Below are 18,657 nucleotides of genomic sequence, written 5' to 3'. Positions count from 1 at the left end.
CCATTTATGGTATTTTTTCTTTGACCCTCATATGGAGGTGGATTTATTATGAAAACGTTATATGTTTCTGTTCATAAGTTAAGGTCATTTTGTATGTATATATTTGGACCTGTTCATATCATCGACACTATAATGTTTGTGATGGTATCCCTCTAACTCTCACATGTAGAGTAACTTGTTTTGGAAACTGTATATATCTCGATTGACTAATCATTGCACTTCACAAATGTCCCTGAACGCAACACACGGACGAAGAACCAATCAACTCGGACTTTTTCAAAGGGACCTCTGACGTACGGAGCATGACCTCCTCTCATTGGTTGTGGAGACCCGCAAGATTTAAAAATGGACTTGCGCAGTATATACACCTGCGAAATAGACTATATCCATGTGTTTTTACACTGTTCTCTGTTTCTGAGCAAGCCAGCCTGAAGAAGGTTTATCACAAACCGAAACGTCGCGACCTTGGCTTGTATTATATGATTTTTGTATATATTTTTTGTATATATTTTCTACAGTTTGCTTTATTGAATTTGAGCAATAAATAAACGCTCATTTATCATAAAGTCGGTAGCACGAGTCATCCGTGGGCGCAGCATCGCCTAGCATTACCTACACGACCGGTGGAGAAGAGAGGTTGTAGCTAAAGCCATCAGCGGCGATACAACCATGCCCACATTCACAACGGATGACCAGTGGACCGTTGTTCGGCGGCGCAGAGACCGGAGAAGAGATCGCGGCTGGGCAGCTGAGGGGTACGTACACAGGTCCCCCCGCCGCAGCAGTTATCCATCTCGTACAGGTCGGAGGACCTACGCGGCCGCCGTGAGAGGAGAACGCCGCAGCGGTGAGCGACACTTCCTCCACGCACCACAGCGGAGATGGGAGGAAGCACGGCCCGCGACAGACCGCTATGCAGCCGAACGGTGGAGCCGGAGAGGAGAGCGCGGCTGGACAGCCGTGGAGGACACACGCAGACCGCCCCGACACACCAGTTACCCATCTCGGGAGGCTCGGAGAACCTACGCGGCGGTCGTAAGGGGAGAACATCGCAGCGGTGAGCGACACTTCTTCCACGCACCACAACGGAGATGGGAGAGAGAACGGCCCGCGACGGACCGTTATGCAGCCGAACAGAGGGGTCGGGGAGGAGAGCGCGGCTGGACAGCCGTGGAGAACGCACGCAGACCGCCCCGACACACCAGTTACCCATCTCGAGAGACTCGGAGGATTCATGCAGCGGCCGTGAGAGAGGAGCGCCGCAGTGATGATCCAGATTCCTTCCACGCGCCACAGCGACGTCAGAGGGAACGACAGCAGACGACACGTCGCTTTGCAACCGGACCAGGGAATCGGACCGGACGGGACCGACGCTTTGAACGGAGACCAGCTCAGGACAACCGGTATGTGAGAAACACTCGAATTGAACGAGCTGGTCCTCCTGTTCACAAAATACCGTCGGAGGATCCAGACTTTTCTGCGAAAGTCCGCGTCATTCACAGACTGATAAAAGCTGTACATCACTTAAAGAATGTGACTAATGACAATTATCCTCCTTCGCTAAATAAAATAACACACAATCTAAAGACTGTCATTAAGCCAGCAGTCCCCACGAAAAAAACACAGACCAGGATTGAGGAGAACGCAAAAAATTGGGCCAGCACGACCATGATGATTCTCCGGCAACATTACACTCAGAGCGTGGAGGAGGAGATCAAATGTCTCTCTGAGTTTTCCAAACAGGATTGGGAGGGCCCGTTTCAAATAGCCGCCTCCTGGGCTAGGAGGAACCTGGGCCGCCGCCTCCTACCAGACTCTCTGGAACAGGCCAGAGCTGAGATCGTAGCCAAGTGGAGTGACCTGGGACCTACCACTGCTACAGAGGAGGAGGACACCACCACGACAACTACACGGGGGACAAGAGGTTGTGTGATGAGACTGCAGCAGGACACCATTGAACTCCTTAGCGAGGTAACGCAGCCTGATGCTATTATCACACAAACCGCCCCGATACAGACCGGCGCTGGTCGGATGGTGACTGTTTCTGCACAGGTGCACGCCCCGCCCGCACCATGCAGAACTTCCAAAACAACAACGGCAACGATGACGGACCACGTCGCGGGGGACTGGTCGCCCTTCGGTGAGACGGAGCAGCAGCCAGAGAGGGAACCAACACCTTCCCCTCCTCTGGAGCCTTTACAACTAACGGAGCCAAATCTGGAGACTCCGAAAGACCAGAGAGTGGGCAGGCTCTTGGCCTCGCTTCAAGAGACAACATGCCAGGAACGACCACTTTCCCCCTCCACCCAAACACCACAACCTGATCAGGTGTCACACACTGAGGTGCTGGACCTCACACAGGGGGAATCCACCCCTGTTAAGGCAAGACGCATTGGCCCTGTGAAAGGGTTTAAACCACAAACAGCTTCTCACCAGGCCCCACCTCGCAGCGGTTTAGACAGACTCAGCTCCTGTGTGCAAACTCGGCTCCAGATTCAGCCAGCAGAAGGATCACCATCTCCTCCACCATCTCTTCCTTCTTCACCAGCCTTACCGGGACAGCAGGTGAGGACCCCGACCAGACATCCCAACACATACAGGAAGCTGACAGACTGGCATCTACACGTCGGGGACCCCTGGCTAATCGTCGGCGATTCCAATGTTAGCAAATTGCCTCCCTTTGCAACCGACAGCCTTCAGATTGACAGTTTTCCGGGTGCCAAATGGTGGCATGCAGAGTTCATCCTACAGAAGGCCACTATTGACACTACGGTGACACATCTGATCCTGTCTTTTGGCATTAACAACAGGTCCCAGAGAGACAAAAATGTGCCTGTTCTAGAACTAAAGAGAGTCCTAAAGACAGCCCGGGAGAAATTCCCTGAGGCTGACATTTATGTGCCTGAGGTTAACTTTTCCTCTGCTCTCCCTCAGATCGAACAGGACACTTTGCTGCATATGAACACCTTTATTACAGGTTTAAAAGAGCACATTCCAGCCCTCGCCCCAGACAGCTTCTCCACAGAAGATGATGATGTTCACTGGTCGCTTGAAACTGCAGAGGCAATGCTTCAGCACTGGGAGAAGTATGTAAATGGGGAATCCCCACAAGCCTGAGACGGGAGGGGTCAAGTGTTTTACATGTTGTAAATGGTGTTATGAACTTGTCCAAAAAATTCCGTCCTTCCATTGCTCAGCGGACCCTACTGAATAGAGGCCTGACCTTTATCCCCACAAAAGGCTATAACAAAAATCTAAAATTACAGAGTAAATATGACATCCAGCAGTACCATAGGAGGATCAAATTGGCTGCCTTTTATGGAGATAAAAATGAGTCTCGATCTCAGCCCTTCACTCCAAAATCATACTGGTCACCACCCAATGCTCAGCTTCCATCCCAAATTCTTAATTTGATCAAAACAGATAATGAATATTTTCAAAACCACTTTAATATAGGACGACTTAAGTCCAATTTGACAGTAGAAGAGATAAAGGCCCTGACAGAATTGAAAGGAAACAAACAAATTATCATTAAACCAGCAGACAAAGGAAGCGCAGTCGTAATTTTGGATAGAGAACAGTATTTGGAGGAAGGTTACAGACAATTGAACGACAAAACATACTATTTGAAACTAAAAAAACCCATTTACCACGAAACAGTACCACTAGTGGAAAAGATTATTAATAATTTGAACCAAAAGAAATTTATAAACCTAAAACAAAAGACCTATTTACTGGGCTCCGCTGAGCCAAGAGGAAGGCTTTTTTACATGCTGCCTAAGATCCACAAGGATCCGGCGAAATGGAGTGTCCCCTTTCAGGTGCCCCCAGGACGACCAATCGTTTCAGACTGTGATAGTGAGACGTATTATACAGCTGAATACCTGGATTATTTCCTGACTCCTTTATCCACAAAACATGCAAGCTATATCAAAGATACATATGATTTTGTGGATAAAGTGAAGCAAATAGAAGTCCCCATTGATGCTTTTCTGTTTTCCATAGACATTGACAGCCTTTACACAAACATTGACATTGGTGAAGGCATTGACTCCATTAAGAGAGTCTTTCAAAGATACCCGGATAAGAAAAGGCCAGAAAAAGAATTATTACAACTTTTAGAAATAAACCTCACAAGGAACGATTTTGAATTCAATGGTGACTTCTATTTACAAATCAAGGGGACAGCTATGGGGAAAAAGTTTGCCCCAGCATATGCAAACATCTTCATGGCAGAGTGGGAAACTGCTGCACTAAATAAATGCACAAAGAAACCACTGCATTATTATCGCTTTCTGGACGATATATGGGGTGTCTGGCAACATTCTGAGCAGGACTTTGAGATGTTTCTTAAAATTTTAAATGACCACAATGCTTCTATTAAGCTTAAATCAACAATCAGTAAGACCTCTATTGATTTCCTTGACACGACCACCTTTAAGGGCACAAACTTCATAAATGACCACAAATTGGACATAAAGGTATTCTTTAAACCCACAGACACTCACGCCCTATTATTTAAAACAAGCTTTCATCCCAAGCACACATTTGCAGGAATTGTCAAATCCCAACTGCTTAGATTCCACAGAATCTGCACACAAAAATCTGATTTTGGAACTGCTGTCAAAATCCTATTCTCTGCTCTCTCCACTAGAGGGTACCAGTGGTCTTTCCTAAGGAGGTGCTTCAAATCATTTCTGCTGACAAAGCCAATTGATGTTTCCCCTTTACTTCCAGTGGTCATCACTTATGCCCCTTGCACCTGCAAATTGGTCAGGGCTATTAAGAACAATTTTCAGAACCTGTCTCGGGATGTCCAGACACTCCATACTCACAGAGTGATTGCTGCCTTCAGGAGGCATAAAAATCTGGGTGATCTCCTCATTAGAGCCCAAATCACACCTCTCTCTGTGCCTAGACAGAGACATCAAGGACAATTTTTCCAACATCACAGATTGGTCCGCAGCCACTCCAATGGCCATGTTTTTCTGTCTTTGTGCAAAGGGACACCGAGGTCAAAAAATTGTGTATATTTGATTACGTGTAGGAGATGTGGGATCCAGTATGTGGGAGAAACAGGTAACACACTGCTCACCAGATTCACTCAACACAGGTACAATATCACACGAAAAAAGAACATTCACACCCACCTGGTCAAACATTTTTTATTGCATGGCTGGGATTCTGTCACAGCGACAGTCATTCAGATCAATCCGAGGTGGGCAACACAACAGAGATGGAGAGCTGAGAGGATGTGGATTGCTAAACTGAATACAGTTTATCCACATGGCCTCAATGAAAAGGGTTTTAGGAGGTATTAATCCAACACCATGTATATAGTTAATATTTCATTTTTGTTATGTGTGACTTTATGGATATTTTGTCACTGTACTTGGGACCTCGGCTTCTTTCATGTCTCACAGGGGAACATCCTGGCCCTGAAACTGACCCTGACCCTAACCTCAGTGACCTCTATAATAATTTGACCTCCTGCCCTAAACCTAACCACTTGCCACTCTGATTGGACACGTGAGTGGGTCATCCCCCACCCCTTGAGTGGACCCTAAGCCTAACCTCCACACCCCTCCTCCCCCCACCTCTCTAACTGCATCTATTACATTCCATTTGGAATTCCACTGGGGGGGTCCTGGGCGCCTGAGATGGGAGCAGGTATGGTCTGTGCATTGGAGCACGGCCCCCTTCGGGGACCGTGCCCCCAACTTTGATCCCCCCATCAATGCCCACTCCAGTCGAGTGAGAGTGCACTACCAGGGGACGAGCAAATGCTGGGACCCTGTTTCCTTTTCCAAACCCTTACCAGCCAGGTCCCGGTGGAGTGGGTGATGCCCCTACCCACATTTCCTACCCTAACCCTAACCTATCCCCCCTCCCTGCCTTAACCCTAACTCCAGGCCTAAGGCCCCCGCCCCAGAAAAACAGAAAAAAGCCAAAAAATGGAAAAACATATAAACAGTACAAAGAACAGAGTGGTTACTAAGGATGGGGGTGCCAGAAGTACAAAGATGAAAGAAAGAGTGGACTAAGGAATAGGGGGTGCCATGGATAACATAAAAACAAAGGAACAAAGAGAATAACAAAGGGAAAAATAGAAATAGAAGACAAGAGAGTCACAAAGGATACACAGAGAAGGAAAATAGAGAAAAACTAAGAAAAAAGTACAGAGAAAGCAAAGAAGAAAGCACATGCTCCCCAAGTAGGGTTGAGAGAAACAGAAGAGAGCACAGAAAAAACTAAGAAAGTACAGAAAAAACCTAAGTAAGAAGAAACAGAGAAATAGAAGACAAGAAAGTCACAAAGAAAAACTAAGTATAAGGAAACATAAATAGAGGACAAGACAGTCCCTACATCATTGAGCCCAGCCTGATGAAGGCGAAGTAATGCCGAAACGTCGCGACGGGCTCAATAGAACAAGTAAATGGCCACTATAACCCAAGATGGGCAATTTTTTGATCCGGGGGCATCAGTGCCCACCCCAGTCGAGTGAGCGTGCATCAACAGGGGACCGGCAAATGCTGGGACCCTGTTTCTTTTTCCAAACCCTAACCCCCTAACCCTACCCTGATGGCCCGTGCACTTCAGGCTGCCAGCTTGCTGGCCTGCTCATTTACACAAACCTAACCCTCCCTCTGAGTCAGCGCCAAGAAAGCTCGTCTCTTTTAAAAAAGTGGCTATAAATACGAGCGCTGCTGGGATCTTAAAACACTGGGGCTAAATCCAGACCTGAAATCTTTGGAAGTTTCACTCAGTAACAGCACCTTTTTAATATTATTGACTGGATTTTATAGTCACTTTTATATAAATGTCAAACAATCACAGAGTGATACTGAACTAAACAATCAATGCAATTTAAGTTGTTCTTGTTTGTTCTTTATATTTTATTTACTGTAAGAAACCGGGGGGGGGGGGCTAAAAGAAAAATGGGAAAAACATGAATGAATCTCTGCTCTTACAGCTTTTATTGTGCCGTGATGTCTCCTTTAAAACTGTCCTCTTGCTCGTCTCTTGGATGCTCACCTCTTCTTCCCCTTTCCTGTTCCTTTCTTTCTGCCTTAAGAGCTAAATGGCCATCAAAGAAAATCCTGAATGCCTGATACAGGACAGGCCAACATTTAATGCAGCCACAGATCAACATCAGTCAGCTTTCTGCACTTTCCACCTGATCACATCTGTCCTCAAAGTCATGTCACTTCCTCTGTGGTTCATTTATGTTTACTTTTACATTTGCAGTGACAATAACGTTAGTGACATAGTGCACACATTGTTTCCTATGGACTGCTGGGTTATCTTGATTTATTTAAGTTAGTATTTTTAAAGGTGCAGTCAGTCATTTTTATGTTACTTGATAGAAAAAAGGATCTTGTACTCATAAACATCCATAGAATAGTGGATAACAATGACACATTGTTTTTTGGGGGGTTTATTTTTCGCCTGTCCCGTTTGGTTCTTTTGCATCAGAATTATTGTCTAAAGGCAAAGAAAGATGCCCAACGGATTTACTTTACCAAATGGGCCATCCCAGCCTTGCCGTATTGGTCTATTTTATTCACCTTTTATTGTTTATTTTATTTTAACCTGCTAAATACGGGACAGACTTGGGCAGGGAATCCAAAAGGCCTGTACACAGAGGGAAAACAACGTTAGGAGGAAGCTCTAGGAAAACACCAGTGACACTCAAAAAGCTAGACTACAGTGACGCTAGGTAGCATGACAATCCAGCGAGGAGGCAGCATCTCCTGTCGTCTTAAGAAGTCTGCCAGGAATAAAACGTGTAATGAGAAGCCAGAGCAGCATCATTGTGAATGAGCCACAGGTGTGTGTTGAGGGTGGCCTCAGAGGCAGGGAAACAAAGTCCAGTTCTGCCCTAGTGGGAGAGGCAAAGACAAAAAACACACCACAACCTCTCCAGATCCTGAAAACCATGACAATAATATTTGTTGTAATTTCTGCTGCCCTCTTGGCTACTCTTAAAAAGTCATTTTAATGTCAATTGAATGAATGAGAAGTAAAAGTCACTGCCAAAAACTGATTCCAGCTTTGACTTTGTGACAGGAATGTTGTTTGTGACACAAGATGACTCGATATCACTGATGAGGGAGACATTTGACATATGTTTCACATATTGTAGACCCAAAGGTTTATATAACAGTTTAAATATGATGAAAATACCAGAAATGAGTTTACTGCAGAAATTACCCTAACTGCCAACAGCTAAGCTAATATTCCACTTGAATATTATTGCACCTAACCTTAGGCACAGCTGGACTGGCCATCGGTGATTGTCAATCTTCCAGTTTTTACTTTTGAAGGTTCATCCACAAGGTGCACTGGTGAACGGAGAAAAGCCATACCTCTGTGACCAGTGTGGGAAGTCCTTTAGACAGTCAGCGCATTTCAAGATACATTACTGTACCCACACAGGAGAGAATGCTGTCAACATGGACCATGAAGCTGTACCGGCATTTCCACAATGACCACATTGAAAATGTTAAAAGCCTATATGTAAAGAAGAAAACATTAAAAAGAAGAAAAAAAACACTTGATAAAAATACTTGATTAAACTCTTAAATTCATATAAGAGCCCTGTTTTTTGTTATTTGTTTGTTTTAACTTTTCAGTTAATGTTGTTTTATTCAACTTCCTTTTTGTTTTATGTGTTTTTGTAACGTTTTTCTATTTGCTTGTCTTTTATTACTTGAGTTGCAGTGCATTTGACCTATCAAGGCCACCATACAAACAATACACAAATTTTTCTTACATATTTACATTTTTATATTAAGGACAATGGTTACTATAAACAGAGTACTGTACAGTTATTAAATTAAATAAAAAAAATAGCTACAGAGAAGAGGCAAACCAGGTTGTAGTGCGAATCGGTTAATTAACTTATTGCAGTTACAGCGCAGATGTAAACATCTATGCTTGTTGGGAGCAGTTCTGATTGCACAGTCTGACAGCTGCAGGGAGGAAGGACCTGCAGAAATGCTCCTTCATTGGGAGGCGCATCTGTAACCGGAAGTTCGCCGGTTCGGTCCCTGGGCTCCCTGTCCTGGTCGTTGTGTCCCTGGGCAACACACTTTACTCTACCGCCTACTAGTGTTGGCCAGAGGGGCCGATGGCACGATATGGCAGCCTCGCTTCTGTCAGGGTCTCCACCAGTGCGTGAATGTGAGAGTGAATTGTAAAGTGCTTTGGGTGCCTTGAAAAGCACTATATAAATGCAATCCATTTAAAAGCACTCCCTGTACTCCAAATCAGCGGTCCCCGACCTCGGAACGGTACCGGTCCGTGAGTCGTTTGGTACCGGGCTGCGAGAATTGAGGCTCAGGTGTGAAATGTATGGTTTTTATCGGTTTTCAGCATTATTTTGTTATTGTTTTTATTGTTAACTCTGTTTTCCTGGGTCTTTTCACGTGTGTTATGAATAAATCTTCTTTTTTTCAGTACCGGTACTAGTTGTATTTTGTTGTATTTATCCGCAACACCTTAAAGACCGGTCCGTGAACATATTGTCGGGCATAAACTGGTCCGTGGCGCAAAAAAAGTTGGGGACCGCTGCTCCAAATGACCTCAGCCGCCTCAGCAGGTAGAGTCTGCTCAGTGTTGTGGCTCCAGTCCAGTTTATTATTCAGGTGAACACCCAGGTACCTAAAAGAGTCCACTATCTCAATGTCCACTCCCCAGATGTTCACCGGTGTCAGTGTGGTGGGTCTGTGTCTCCGGAAGTCCACCACCAACTCCTTCGTTTTCCCGGCGTTTATCAGCAGGTGGTTCTGCTGACACCAGTCCACAAAGTCCAGAGTCCACTGTCTGTACTCTGAGTCGTCCTCACCTGTGATGAGGCCGACTATGGCAGAGTCGTCAGAGAACTTCTGTAGGTGGCAGCGTGGGGAGTTGATGGAGAAGTCTGCAGTGTAGAGGGTGAAGAGGAACGATGCCAGCACAGTTCCCTGTGGGGCCCCCGTACTGCAGACCAGCGTGGCAGAGACACAGTCCTGTGACCTCACATACTGTGGACGTTCTGTTGGGATAGGAGGTCTTTTGTACCGGTACCACATAGGATGTCTTCCACAGCTGTGGTACTTTCCCCAGTGACAGGCTCAGGTTGAACAGATAACCTAGGATGCCACACAGTTCATCTGTGCAGCATCTCAGGAGCCTGGAGCTGACGCCATGTGGACCTGCAGCTTTCCTCACCTTGATCTTGCAAAGCTCATTCCTCCCTTGAAGTCCTGAGATGAACGACAGGCAGTCCCTGAAGATGAAGGAGATTGCAGCAGGGGGGGCGATGCTGTGGGAGGGGTGGGTGTTTGATCAAACCTATTAAAATATTTATTTAGGTCATTCACCCACCCCAAGTCACTCCCGCAGGCCCACCACCCGCAGGAGGCGCCATAGGGGTCGGGTGCATTGTGTGGCAGGTGGTGGCCAGGAGCGGAGGCCCTGGCGGACTGACCCCCGGCTGCCAAGACTGGCAATAGGGACATGGAATGTCACCTCTCTGGTGGGGAAGGAGCCTGAGTTAGTGCGTGAGGTTGAGAGGTACCGGCTAGATATAGTCGGGCTCACCTCTACGCATGGCTTGGGCTCTGGAACCAATTCAATTCAATTCAATTTTATTTATATAGCGCCAAATCACAACATAAGTCTCCTCAAGGCGCTTCATAGATACAGAGAAAAACCCAACAATCATATGACCCCCTATGAGCAAGCACTTTGGCAACAGTGGGAAGGAAAAGCTCCCTTTTAACAGGAAGAAACCTCCGGCAGAACCAGTCTCCTGGAGAGGGGCTGGACTCTGTCTCAGTCTGGAGTTGCCCCTGGTGAGAGGCGGCGGGCTGGGGTGGGTATTCTAATATCCCCTCGGCTTGCTGCCGGTACGTTGGGGGTTTTCCCGGTGGACGAGAGGGTTTGTTCCCTGCGCCTTAGGGTCGGGGAATGGGTCCTGCCTGTCATCTGCGCTTATAAGCCAAGTGGCAGTTCGGAGTACCCAGCCTTCTTAGAGTCCCTGGGGGGGGGGTGCTGGAAAGTGCTCCACCTGGAGACTCTGTTGTCCTGCTGGGAGACTTCAATGCTCACGTGGGTAACGACAGTGAGGCCTGGAGGGGTGTGATTGGGAGGAACGGCCTCCCTGATCTGAACCCGAGCGGTGCTTTGTTATTGGACTTCTGTGCTAATCCCAGTTTGGCCATAACGAACACCCTGTTTGAACATAAGAGTGTCCATAAGTGCACGTGGCACCAGGACGCTCTAGGCCGTAGGTCGATGATCGATTTTGTAATCGTATCACCAGACCTGCGACCATATGTTCTGGACACTCGGGTAAACAGAGGGGCTGAGCTATCAACTGATCACCACCTGGTGGTGAGTTGGATCAGGTGGCGAGCGAGGATGCTGGACAGACCTGGTGCACCTAAACGCGTAGTGAGGGTGTGCTGGGAACATCTAGCAGAGGCCCCAGTCCGCGAGATCTTCAACGCACACCTCCGGCAGAGCTTCAACAGCATTCCGAGAGAGACTGGGGACATTGAGTCCGAATGGACCATGTTCAGCGTCTCCATTGCCGAAGCTGCTGCATTGAGCTGCGGCCGCAAGGTGGTTGGTGCCTGCCGTGGTGGACAAATGGTGGACACCAGAGGTGAAGGGAGCCACCAGGCTGAAGGAGTCCTATCGGGCTTGGTTAGCCTGTGGGACTCTGGAGGCAGCCGACAGGTATCGACAGGCCAAGCGGAATGCGGCTCGGGCAGTGGCTGAAGCAAAAACTCGGGTGTGGGAGGAGTTCGGAGAGGCCATGGAAAAAGACTTTCGGACTGCCTCGAAGAGATTCTGGCAAACCGTCAGGCGTCTCAGGAGGGGAAAGCGGTGCTCTACCTGCACTGTGTATAGTGCTGGCGGAGCACTGCTGACTTCGACTGAGAAAATTGTCAGGCGGTGGAAGGAATACTTCCGGGACCTCCTTAATCCCACTGACACGTCTTCCGAGGAGGAAGCAGAGTCTGGGGATGAGGGGAATGACCCGCCAATTTCCGGGGGCGAGGTCACTGTGGCAGTTAAACAACTCCTTGGTGGCAGAGCCCCTGGTGTTGATGAGGTCCGCCCCGAGTTCCTGAAGGCGCTGGACATTGTAGGGCTGTCCTGGTTGACACGCCTCTGCAATGTTGCGTGGAGATCAGGGGCAGTACCTGTGGACTGGCAGACCGGGGTGGTGGTCCCCATCTTTAAGAAGGGGAACCGGAGGGTGTGTTCCAACTACAGGGGGATCACACTCCTCAGCCTCCCTGGGAAAGTCTATGCCAGGGTGCTGGAAAGGAGAGTTCATCCGCTAGTCGAACCTCGGATACAGGAGGAACAATGCGGTTTTCGTCCTGGTCACGGAACACTGGACCAGCTCTTTATCCTCCTTTATCCTAGGGTGAGAAGTTCGGCCATCCGGGAGGGGCTCAGAGTAGAGCAGCTGCTGCTCCACGTCGAAAGAACCCAGATTGTCTTCAGGCTGTTCCAAACCCCTCTGATGTTGTCCTGTTGCAGCTGCTCTTCCATCTTCCTCCTGTAGTTTTCCTTTCCTTGCCTTATCTTCCATTTCAGCTTCTTCTGGACTCAGCTCCTGTTTGTCTCCAGATCTATCCATCCATCCATCTTTATCCGCTTTGTCTGGGGCCGGGTCGCGGGGGCAGCAGCCTAAGTCAAGTCAAGTCAAGTCAAGTCAACTTTAATTGTCAATTCTGCCACATGTACAGGACATACAGAGAATAGAAATTGCGTTACTCTCAAACCCTAGTGATTAGAAAAATGCAAATAAAATAATTAAAAAGTAAAAATTTAAATAAATACAATACAATTTTACGTATAACAAAAAAAAAGCTATGCAATATACAATATACAATATACAATATTCAAGTAAGGAGGCATAGTGGTGCAAAATAGCCAAATAGTGCAAATGGAGATTTACTAGTATACGGTAAGAGATAGTGTAACAACAAAGTCTTATGAGGTAATGGCAGTCCAATGCTCCACAAAGTGACTGGAGCAGGCCAGTGAGTGCGTCAGAGAGTGAGTGTGTGTGTGTGTGTGACAGAGTTCAATGAGACCGTGGTGGAGAAGAGGGGAGAGAGGGGCAGAATCGGGAGGGAGTTTAGCTTCCTGACAGCCTGATGGATGAAGCTGTCCTTCAGTCTGCTGGTCCTGGCCTGGAGACTCCGCAGTCTCCTCCCTGACGGCAGCAGCTTGAAGAAGCTTTGCATTGGGTGCGTGGGATCAGCCGCTATGCAAAGGGCTTTTTTAGTGAGACGGGTGCTGTAAATGTCCTGGAGGGAGGGGAGAGAGACACCAATGATCCTCTCTGTAGCCCTCACTATGCGTTGGAGGGTTCTATGACAGGACGCATTGCAGGCTCCAAACCACACAGTGATGCAGCTCGACAGGATGCTCTCGATGGTGCCTCTGTAGAAAGTGTACATGATGGGGGCTGGTGCTCCTGCTCTTCTTAGTTTGCGGAGAAAGAAGAGACGCTGCTGTGATTTCTTGGCCAGTGCTGTGGCCAAGAAATCATAAGCAAAGAGGCCCAGACCTCCCTCTCCCCAGCCACCTCCTCCAGCTTATCCTACCAAGGCGTTCCCAGGCCAGCCGAGAGATATAATCTCTCCAGCGTGTCCTGGGTCTGCCCCGGGGCCTCCTCCCAGTGGGACATGCCTGGAACACCTCACCCAGGAGGCGCCCAGGGGGCATCCTTGTCAGATGCCCGAACCACCTCAGCTGGCTCCTTTCGATGTGGGCTACTCTGAGCCCCTCCCGGATGGCCGAACTTCTCACCCTATCTCTAAGGGAGAGGCCAGCCACCCTTCGGAGGAAGCTCATTTCTGCTGCTTGTATCCGCAATCTCGTTCTTTCGGTCACTACCCACAGCTCGTGGCCATAGGTGAGGGTAGGGACGTAGATCGACCGGTAAATTGAGAGCTTCGCTTTTACACTCAGCTCCCTCTTCACCACGACGGACCGGTGCAGCGTCCGCATTACTGCAGCTGCAGCCCCAATCCGTCTGTCGATCTCCGGCTCCCTTCTCCCATCACTCGCGAACAAGACCCCGAGATACTTGAACTCCTCCACTTGGGGCCGGAACTCATCCCCGACCCGGAGTGGGCACTCCACCCTTTTCCGGCTGAGAACCATGGCCTCAGATTTGGAGGTGCTGATCCTCATTCCCGCTGCTTCACACTCGGCTGCGAACCGTTCCAGTGCGAGCTGGAGGCCCTCACCCGATGAAGCCAACAGAACCACATCATCCGCAAAAATCAGAGATGAGATTCTGAGGCCACCAAAGCGAAAGCCCTCCGCCACTTGGCTGCACCTAGAAATCCTGTCCATAAAAATTATGAATAGAACCGGAGACAAAGGGCAGCCCTGGCGGAGCCCATCACCCACCGGGAACGAGTCCGACTTATTGCCAGCAATGTGAACCAAGCTCTTGTAACGGTTGTATAGGGATCGAATGGCCCGTAGCAATGGGCCAGACACCCCATACTCCCGCAACACCTCCCACAGGACACCCCGAGGGACACGGTCGAATGCCTTCTCCAAGTCCACAAAATACATGTAGACTGGTTGGGCAAACTTCCATGCACCCTCAAGTATCCTGGAGAGGATAAAGAGCTGGTCCAGTGTTCCGCGACCAGGACGAAAACCGCATTGTTCCTCCTGTATCCGAGGTTCGACTAACGGACGAACTCTCCTTTCCAGCACCCTGGCATAGACTTTCCCAGGGAGGCTGAGGAGTGTGATCCCCCTGTAGTTGGAACACACCCTCCGGTTCCCCTTTCTTAAAGATGGAGACCACCACCCCGGTCTGCCAGTCCACAGGTACTGCCCCTGATCTCCACGCAACATTGCAGAGGCGTGTCAACCAGGACAGCCCTACAATGTCCAGCGCCTTCAGGAACTCGGGGCGGACCTCATCAACACCAGGGGCTCTGCCACCAAGGAGTTGTTTAACTGCCTCAGTGACCTCGCCCCCGGAAATTGGCGGGTCATTCCCCTCATCCCCAGACTCTGCTTCCTCCTCGGAAGACGTGTCAGTGGGATTAAGGAGGTCCTCGAAGTATTCCTTCCACCGCCTGACAATTTTCTCAGTCGACGTCAGCAGCGCTCCGCCAGCACTATACACAGTGCAGGTAGAGCACCGCTTTCCCCTCCTGAGACGTCTGACGGTTTGCCAGAATCTCTTCGAGGCAGTCCGAAAGTCTTTTTCCATGGCCTCTCCGAACTCCTCCCACACCCGAGTTTTTGCTTCAGCCACTGCCCGAGCCGCATTCCGCTTGGCCTGTCGATACCTGTCGGCTGCCTCCGGAGTCCCACAGGCTCTCCAGATCTAAAGACTCTTATTCTCCTTAAGGAGAGCCTTAATTTCAGGATTTATCTATGGCTTGTTGTTAGAAAAACACTGTACCTTTATGATGGGTACGGTGTTGTCCACACAGAAGTTCATGTAATCCGTAATGCAGTCTGTGATGCTGTTGAGGTCATCCTCCAGGGGGCTGCAGAGGTTGTCCCACACAGTAGAACGGAAACAGTCCCTCAGGGCCTCTTCAGTCTCTGCCAACCATTTCCTTACTGTGCGTTTCACAACTGGTTCTCTGTGCACCAGAGGTTTATACACAGGCTGGAGATGAACCAGATTATGATCAGAGCCCCCCAGGGGAGGGAGAGGTGATGAGCTGTATGCCTCCTTGGTGTTGGTATACAATAAGTCCAATGTTTTATTGTCTCTGGTGTAGCAGGTGACATACTGGGTGAAGGTGGGGAGAGTGGAGGACAGGGAGATGTGATTAAAGTCCCCAGAGATCAGGAAAAGGGCCTGAGGGTGCTGTGTTTGGAGTCTGCTGGTTACAGTATGCAGGACCACACAGGTTGCTGCAGCGCTAGCAGAAGGCGGGACATACACAGCTATCATGATCACGTGTGTGAACTCTCGCGATAGATAGTACAGTCTCATGCTAACCGCTAGCAGCTCAATGTCCTTACAGCATAGCGTCTCTTTGATAGATAAATGCCCAGAGTTACACCATCTATTGTTCACAAACACAGCCAGACCCCCTCCTCTCTTCTTACCACTCTCCGTTGTTCTGTCGGCCCGGATCAGATGAAAACCATCCATGTTTATGTGTGAGTCCGGAGTTAGCGCAGTTAGCCACGACTCTGTGAAGCACATCAGGCTGCACTCCCTGTAGCTCCTCTGATGTCGGGTAAGAGCCGCCAGTTCGTCTACTTTATTGGGGAGAGATCTCATATTCCCCATAATTCCCCATAGTACCTCCTAACTTTACTGCGACGCCCAATCCCGGCCTGAGTACCGCGTCTCTTCCTCCTCACCTCGCGGGGGATGTTAGCTTGCTCGGCGGTAGGCAGGGCAGCGGAGGCTCCGAGGGCTAACAGCTGATCCCTGCTGTAAACAATGGGAGGGCGTAAAAAATGTAATAAAGAACACCATTGTCCATAGAATTCTGAGCTCCATTGTGGGGGACAGCAGTCCACAATAGAAAAACAAAAACAACAAAGAAACATATATTAAAGAGAGAAAAAGGACTCGGTCAGGCCGGAGCTGCTGATACTGGCTGCTAGCTCGGAGCGGTTATACAGATGTTTATATAAACAGTGATTCCTACAGTAATATACAGTAAATGTTTACAGTGCAAGGACTCTTCCAGTTGGATTATTGTCCACAGAGTCACACGGAAACATATAGATTTTATTCTACCTGATTATAAAGCTAGCTGTTCTCATCCTTATATACTGACAACTAAAGGATTGTAAAAGCACTCATGTTAAGCATTAAAAAACAAAAACTTTTGCAAAAACTTTATGAATGAGGAAATGAATCAAGGTTTGTTGAAGAAAACCTGGCAGTTAGCAGGTTTAGGTCATAATGTTTGTTACCAGCTAACTAGTAGAAGTTAATTGACTTTCTGAAAAAAAACCCAACATCTCAGGATTAACAAACTCAGAGTTAGTACATAGTGTGTAACCTGAAGGTTATACACTATGAAAGGCAGCAACAAGTTTGAAAGGCAGCAACAAGTTTTATGTTCATAAACCTAAAGTATGTATCAGCAGCAGAATAGAGCTAAAAATAAATGTTTGTTTCAGTTCTATGAAGCTTTGAGTATTTTGCATTAGTAGCACTGCTGTGTGTGTTGCATCATATTGCTGTAATTGTTTATATGCTTTATATATTCTGAGGTAAGTTGATCTATAGTGTTACATCATATTCTATAAGGATGTTATGTGTTTGTTTAACTTTCTGCCCAGTTTGACCCATTTAGCAGAAGTCAGCCTGTTTAAGGCTCTGATATCTATTCTGTATAACTTAAAGCAGTTATGACATGGTCTGATTTTCTCACCCAATAAAGGAATATTTCATATATCAGTCTACTCTTCATTCTATCAGACACAGTTTTCACAGCTCGTACATTTTGTTTTCATACATATATGTAAGCATTGAGCCAAATTTAGTAATGCCAACATATTAAATGAACAATATTTCGCTCTTATGTATAACACATCTATATATACACTGTCAAAGATACTCGTCTTTGAGTGAAGATTTAAGGTGATAGGACATATAAATAACTGCAACTTGGATCTTTAGTATCATGAACAACATCAGCTAATTGTTATTTACTAACTAATATTAAAATGACTGTTCAGTACAGAAATGAAGCCCAACAATCATGTTTTACAGTCCTGTGGTCTCAGCCTCAGATACTCAATAAATCACACAGAGTTCATGTAGAAACAAATGAACAAAATGTGTTCTCCTTCATTTCTGTCAAACAAAGCTGTATGAAACGTTTCCAGTGGTTTGTATCATGGTTGCTAGGCAACCTGGGCAGCGCGACAAAGGCTAGACCGTCCCATTTCACAAGCCTCGCACTTCCGGCCTTAGCGGTCTTTGAGTACGCCCCTTGAGGACCGTTAAGGCTGCGTACTTTAAGGCTGCAGACCCTGAATTGGGATACAGCCGCAGTTTGTTGCTGTGACTTCACTCTGAGGTAGTGATGGTAAATTTGATTCTTTTTACTGAATCGAGTTTTTTTTCAATATTTTTTTTTATTAAAGTTTTTGCATCGACTTTTACAAAAGACAAATTGAACAATATGCCGTTTTCTTTTTAAAGAACATAAAGCAATATAAGACATACACTCCCACCTCATAATTATAGCAGTACCAGTGGGTGTACAAACAGAAAAAGGAAAAAATCCAATCTAATAATACTAGTAACAAACCCTAGGGTACAAGACAACAGTTCCTGAATGTACAAGGGAGATGTGGAGAGTATCCAAAACCCCCACCTCCACACAGACACATAAAAACCAAAACACACAAAAAAAAAAAAAAAAAAAAAAAACCCACACATGATAAATGGTCAGCTTAGTTATAGGGATAAATCAATTTTGTTAGAGAAAAGAAATATGTATAAAGTAGTTAAAAAAATACCATCATAGAACGCAGGCACAATAGAATCCATATACTTAAACTTAGGCCTCTTACTTGAACATAAGATAAGAAAAAATAAAATATGATAGAGTCTGAGCTGGCTAATTGGGAGCATTGCGAGACCGCAAAGTCTGAACATGATCAAAAAAGGGT

The 18,657-nt window shown here is 47.3% G+C and overlaps 1 protein-coding gene across 1 annotated transcript; it reads left to right on the top strand.

The window, feature by feature from the left end:
• The first annotated feature begins 327 nt into the window (after positions 1-327).
• Positions 328-3,123, top strand: LOC147331478 (uncharacterized). Its single transcript, XM_086294358.1, has 2 exons — positions 328-1,141; positions 1,349-3,123. The coding sequence occupies exons 1-2, from the start codon at positions 670-672 to the stop codon at positions 3,115-3,117; spliced, it is 2,241 nt and encodes a 746-aa protein (XP_086150484.1). The 5' UTR covers positions 328-669; the 3' UTR covers positions 3,118-3,123.
• The last annotated feature ends 15,534 nt before the right edge of the window (positions 3,124-18,657 follow it).

This window comes from Aulonocara sp. 'chitande type north' Nkhata Bay, linkage group LG5, assembly GCF_057382095.1.
Source record: "Aulonocara sp. 'chitande type north' Nkhata Bay isolate Kocher_YH1m ecotype deep benthic linkage group LG5, A_spYH_male_GT1.1, whole genome shotgun sequence".
Taxonomy (NCBI): Eukaryota; Metazoa; Chordata; class Actinopteri; order Cichliformes; family Cichlidae; genus Aulonocara; species Aulonocara sp. 'chitande type north' Nkhata Bay.
The sequence above is the reverse complement of the archived record's forward strand: the minus strand, read 5'-3'. Positions and strand labels throughout refer to the sequence as shown.

What these genes read in the sequence shown, in the direction of transcription:
- LOC147331478 (XM_086294358.1), top strand. Translation starts at nt 670, where the DNA reads ATGCCCACATTCACAACGGATGACCAGTGGACCGTTGTTCGGCGGCGC. An exon ending in TTATGCAGCCGAACAGAGGG is followed by an intron (nt 1,142 to 1,348) that starts GTCGGGGAGGAG and finishes CAACCGGACCAG; the next exon opens with GGAATCGGACCGGACGGGAC.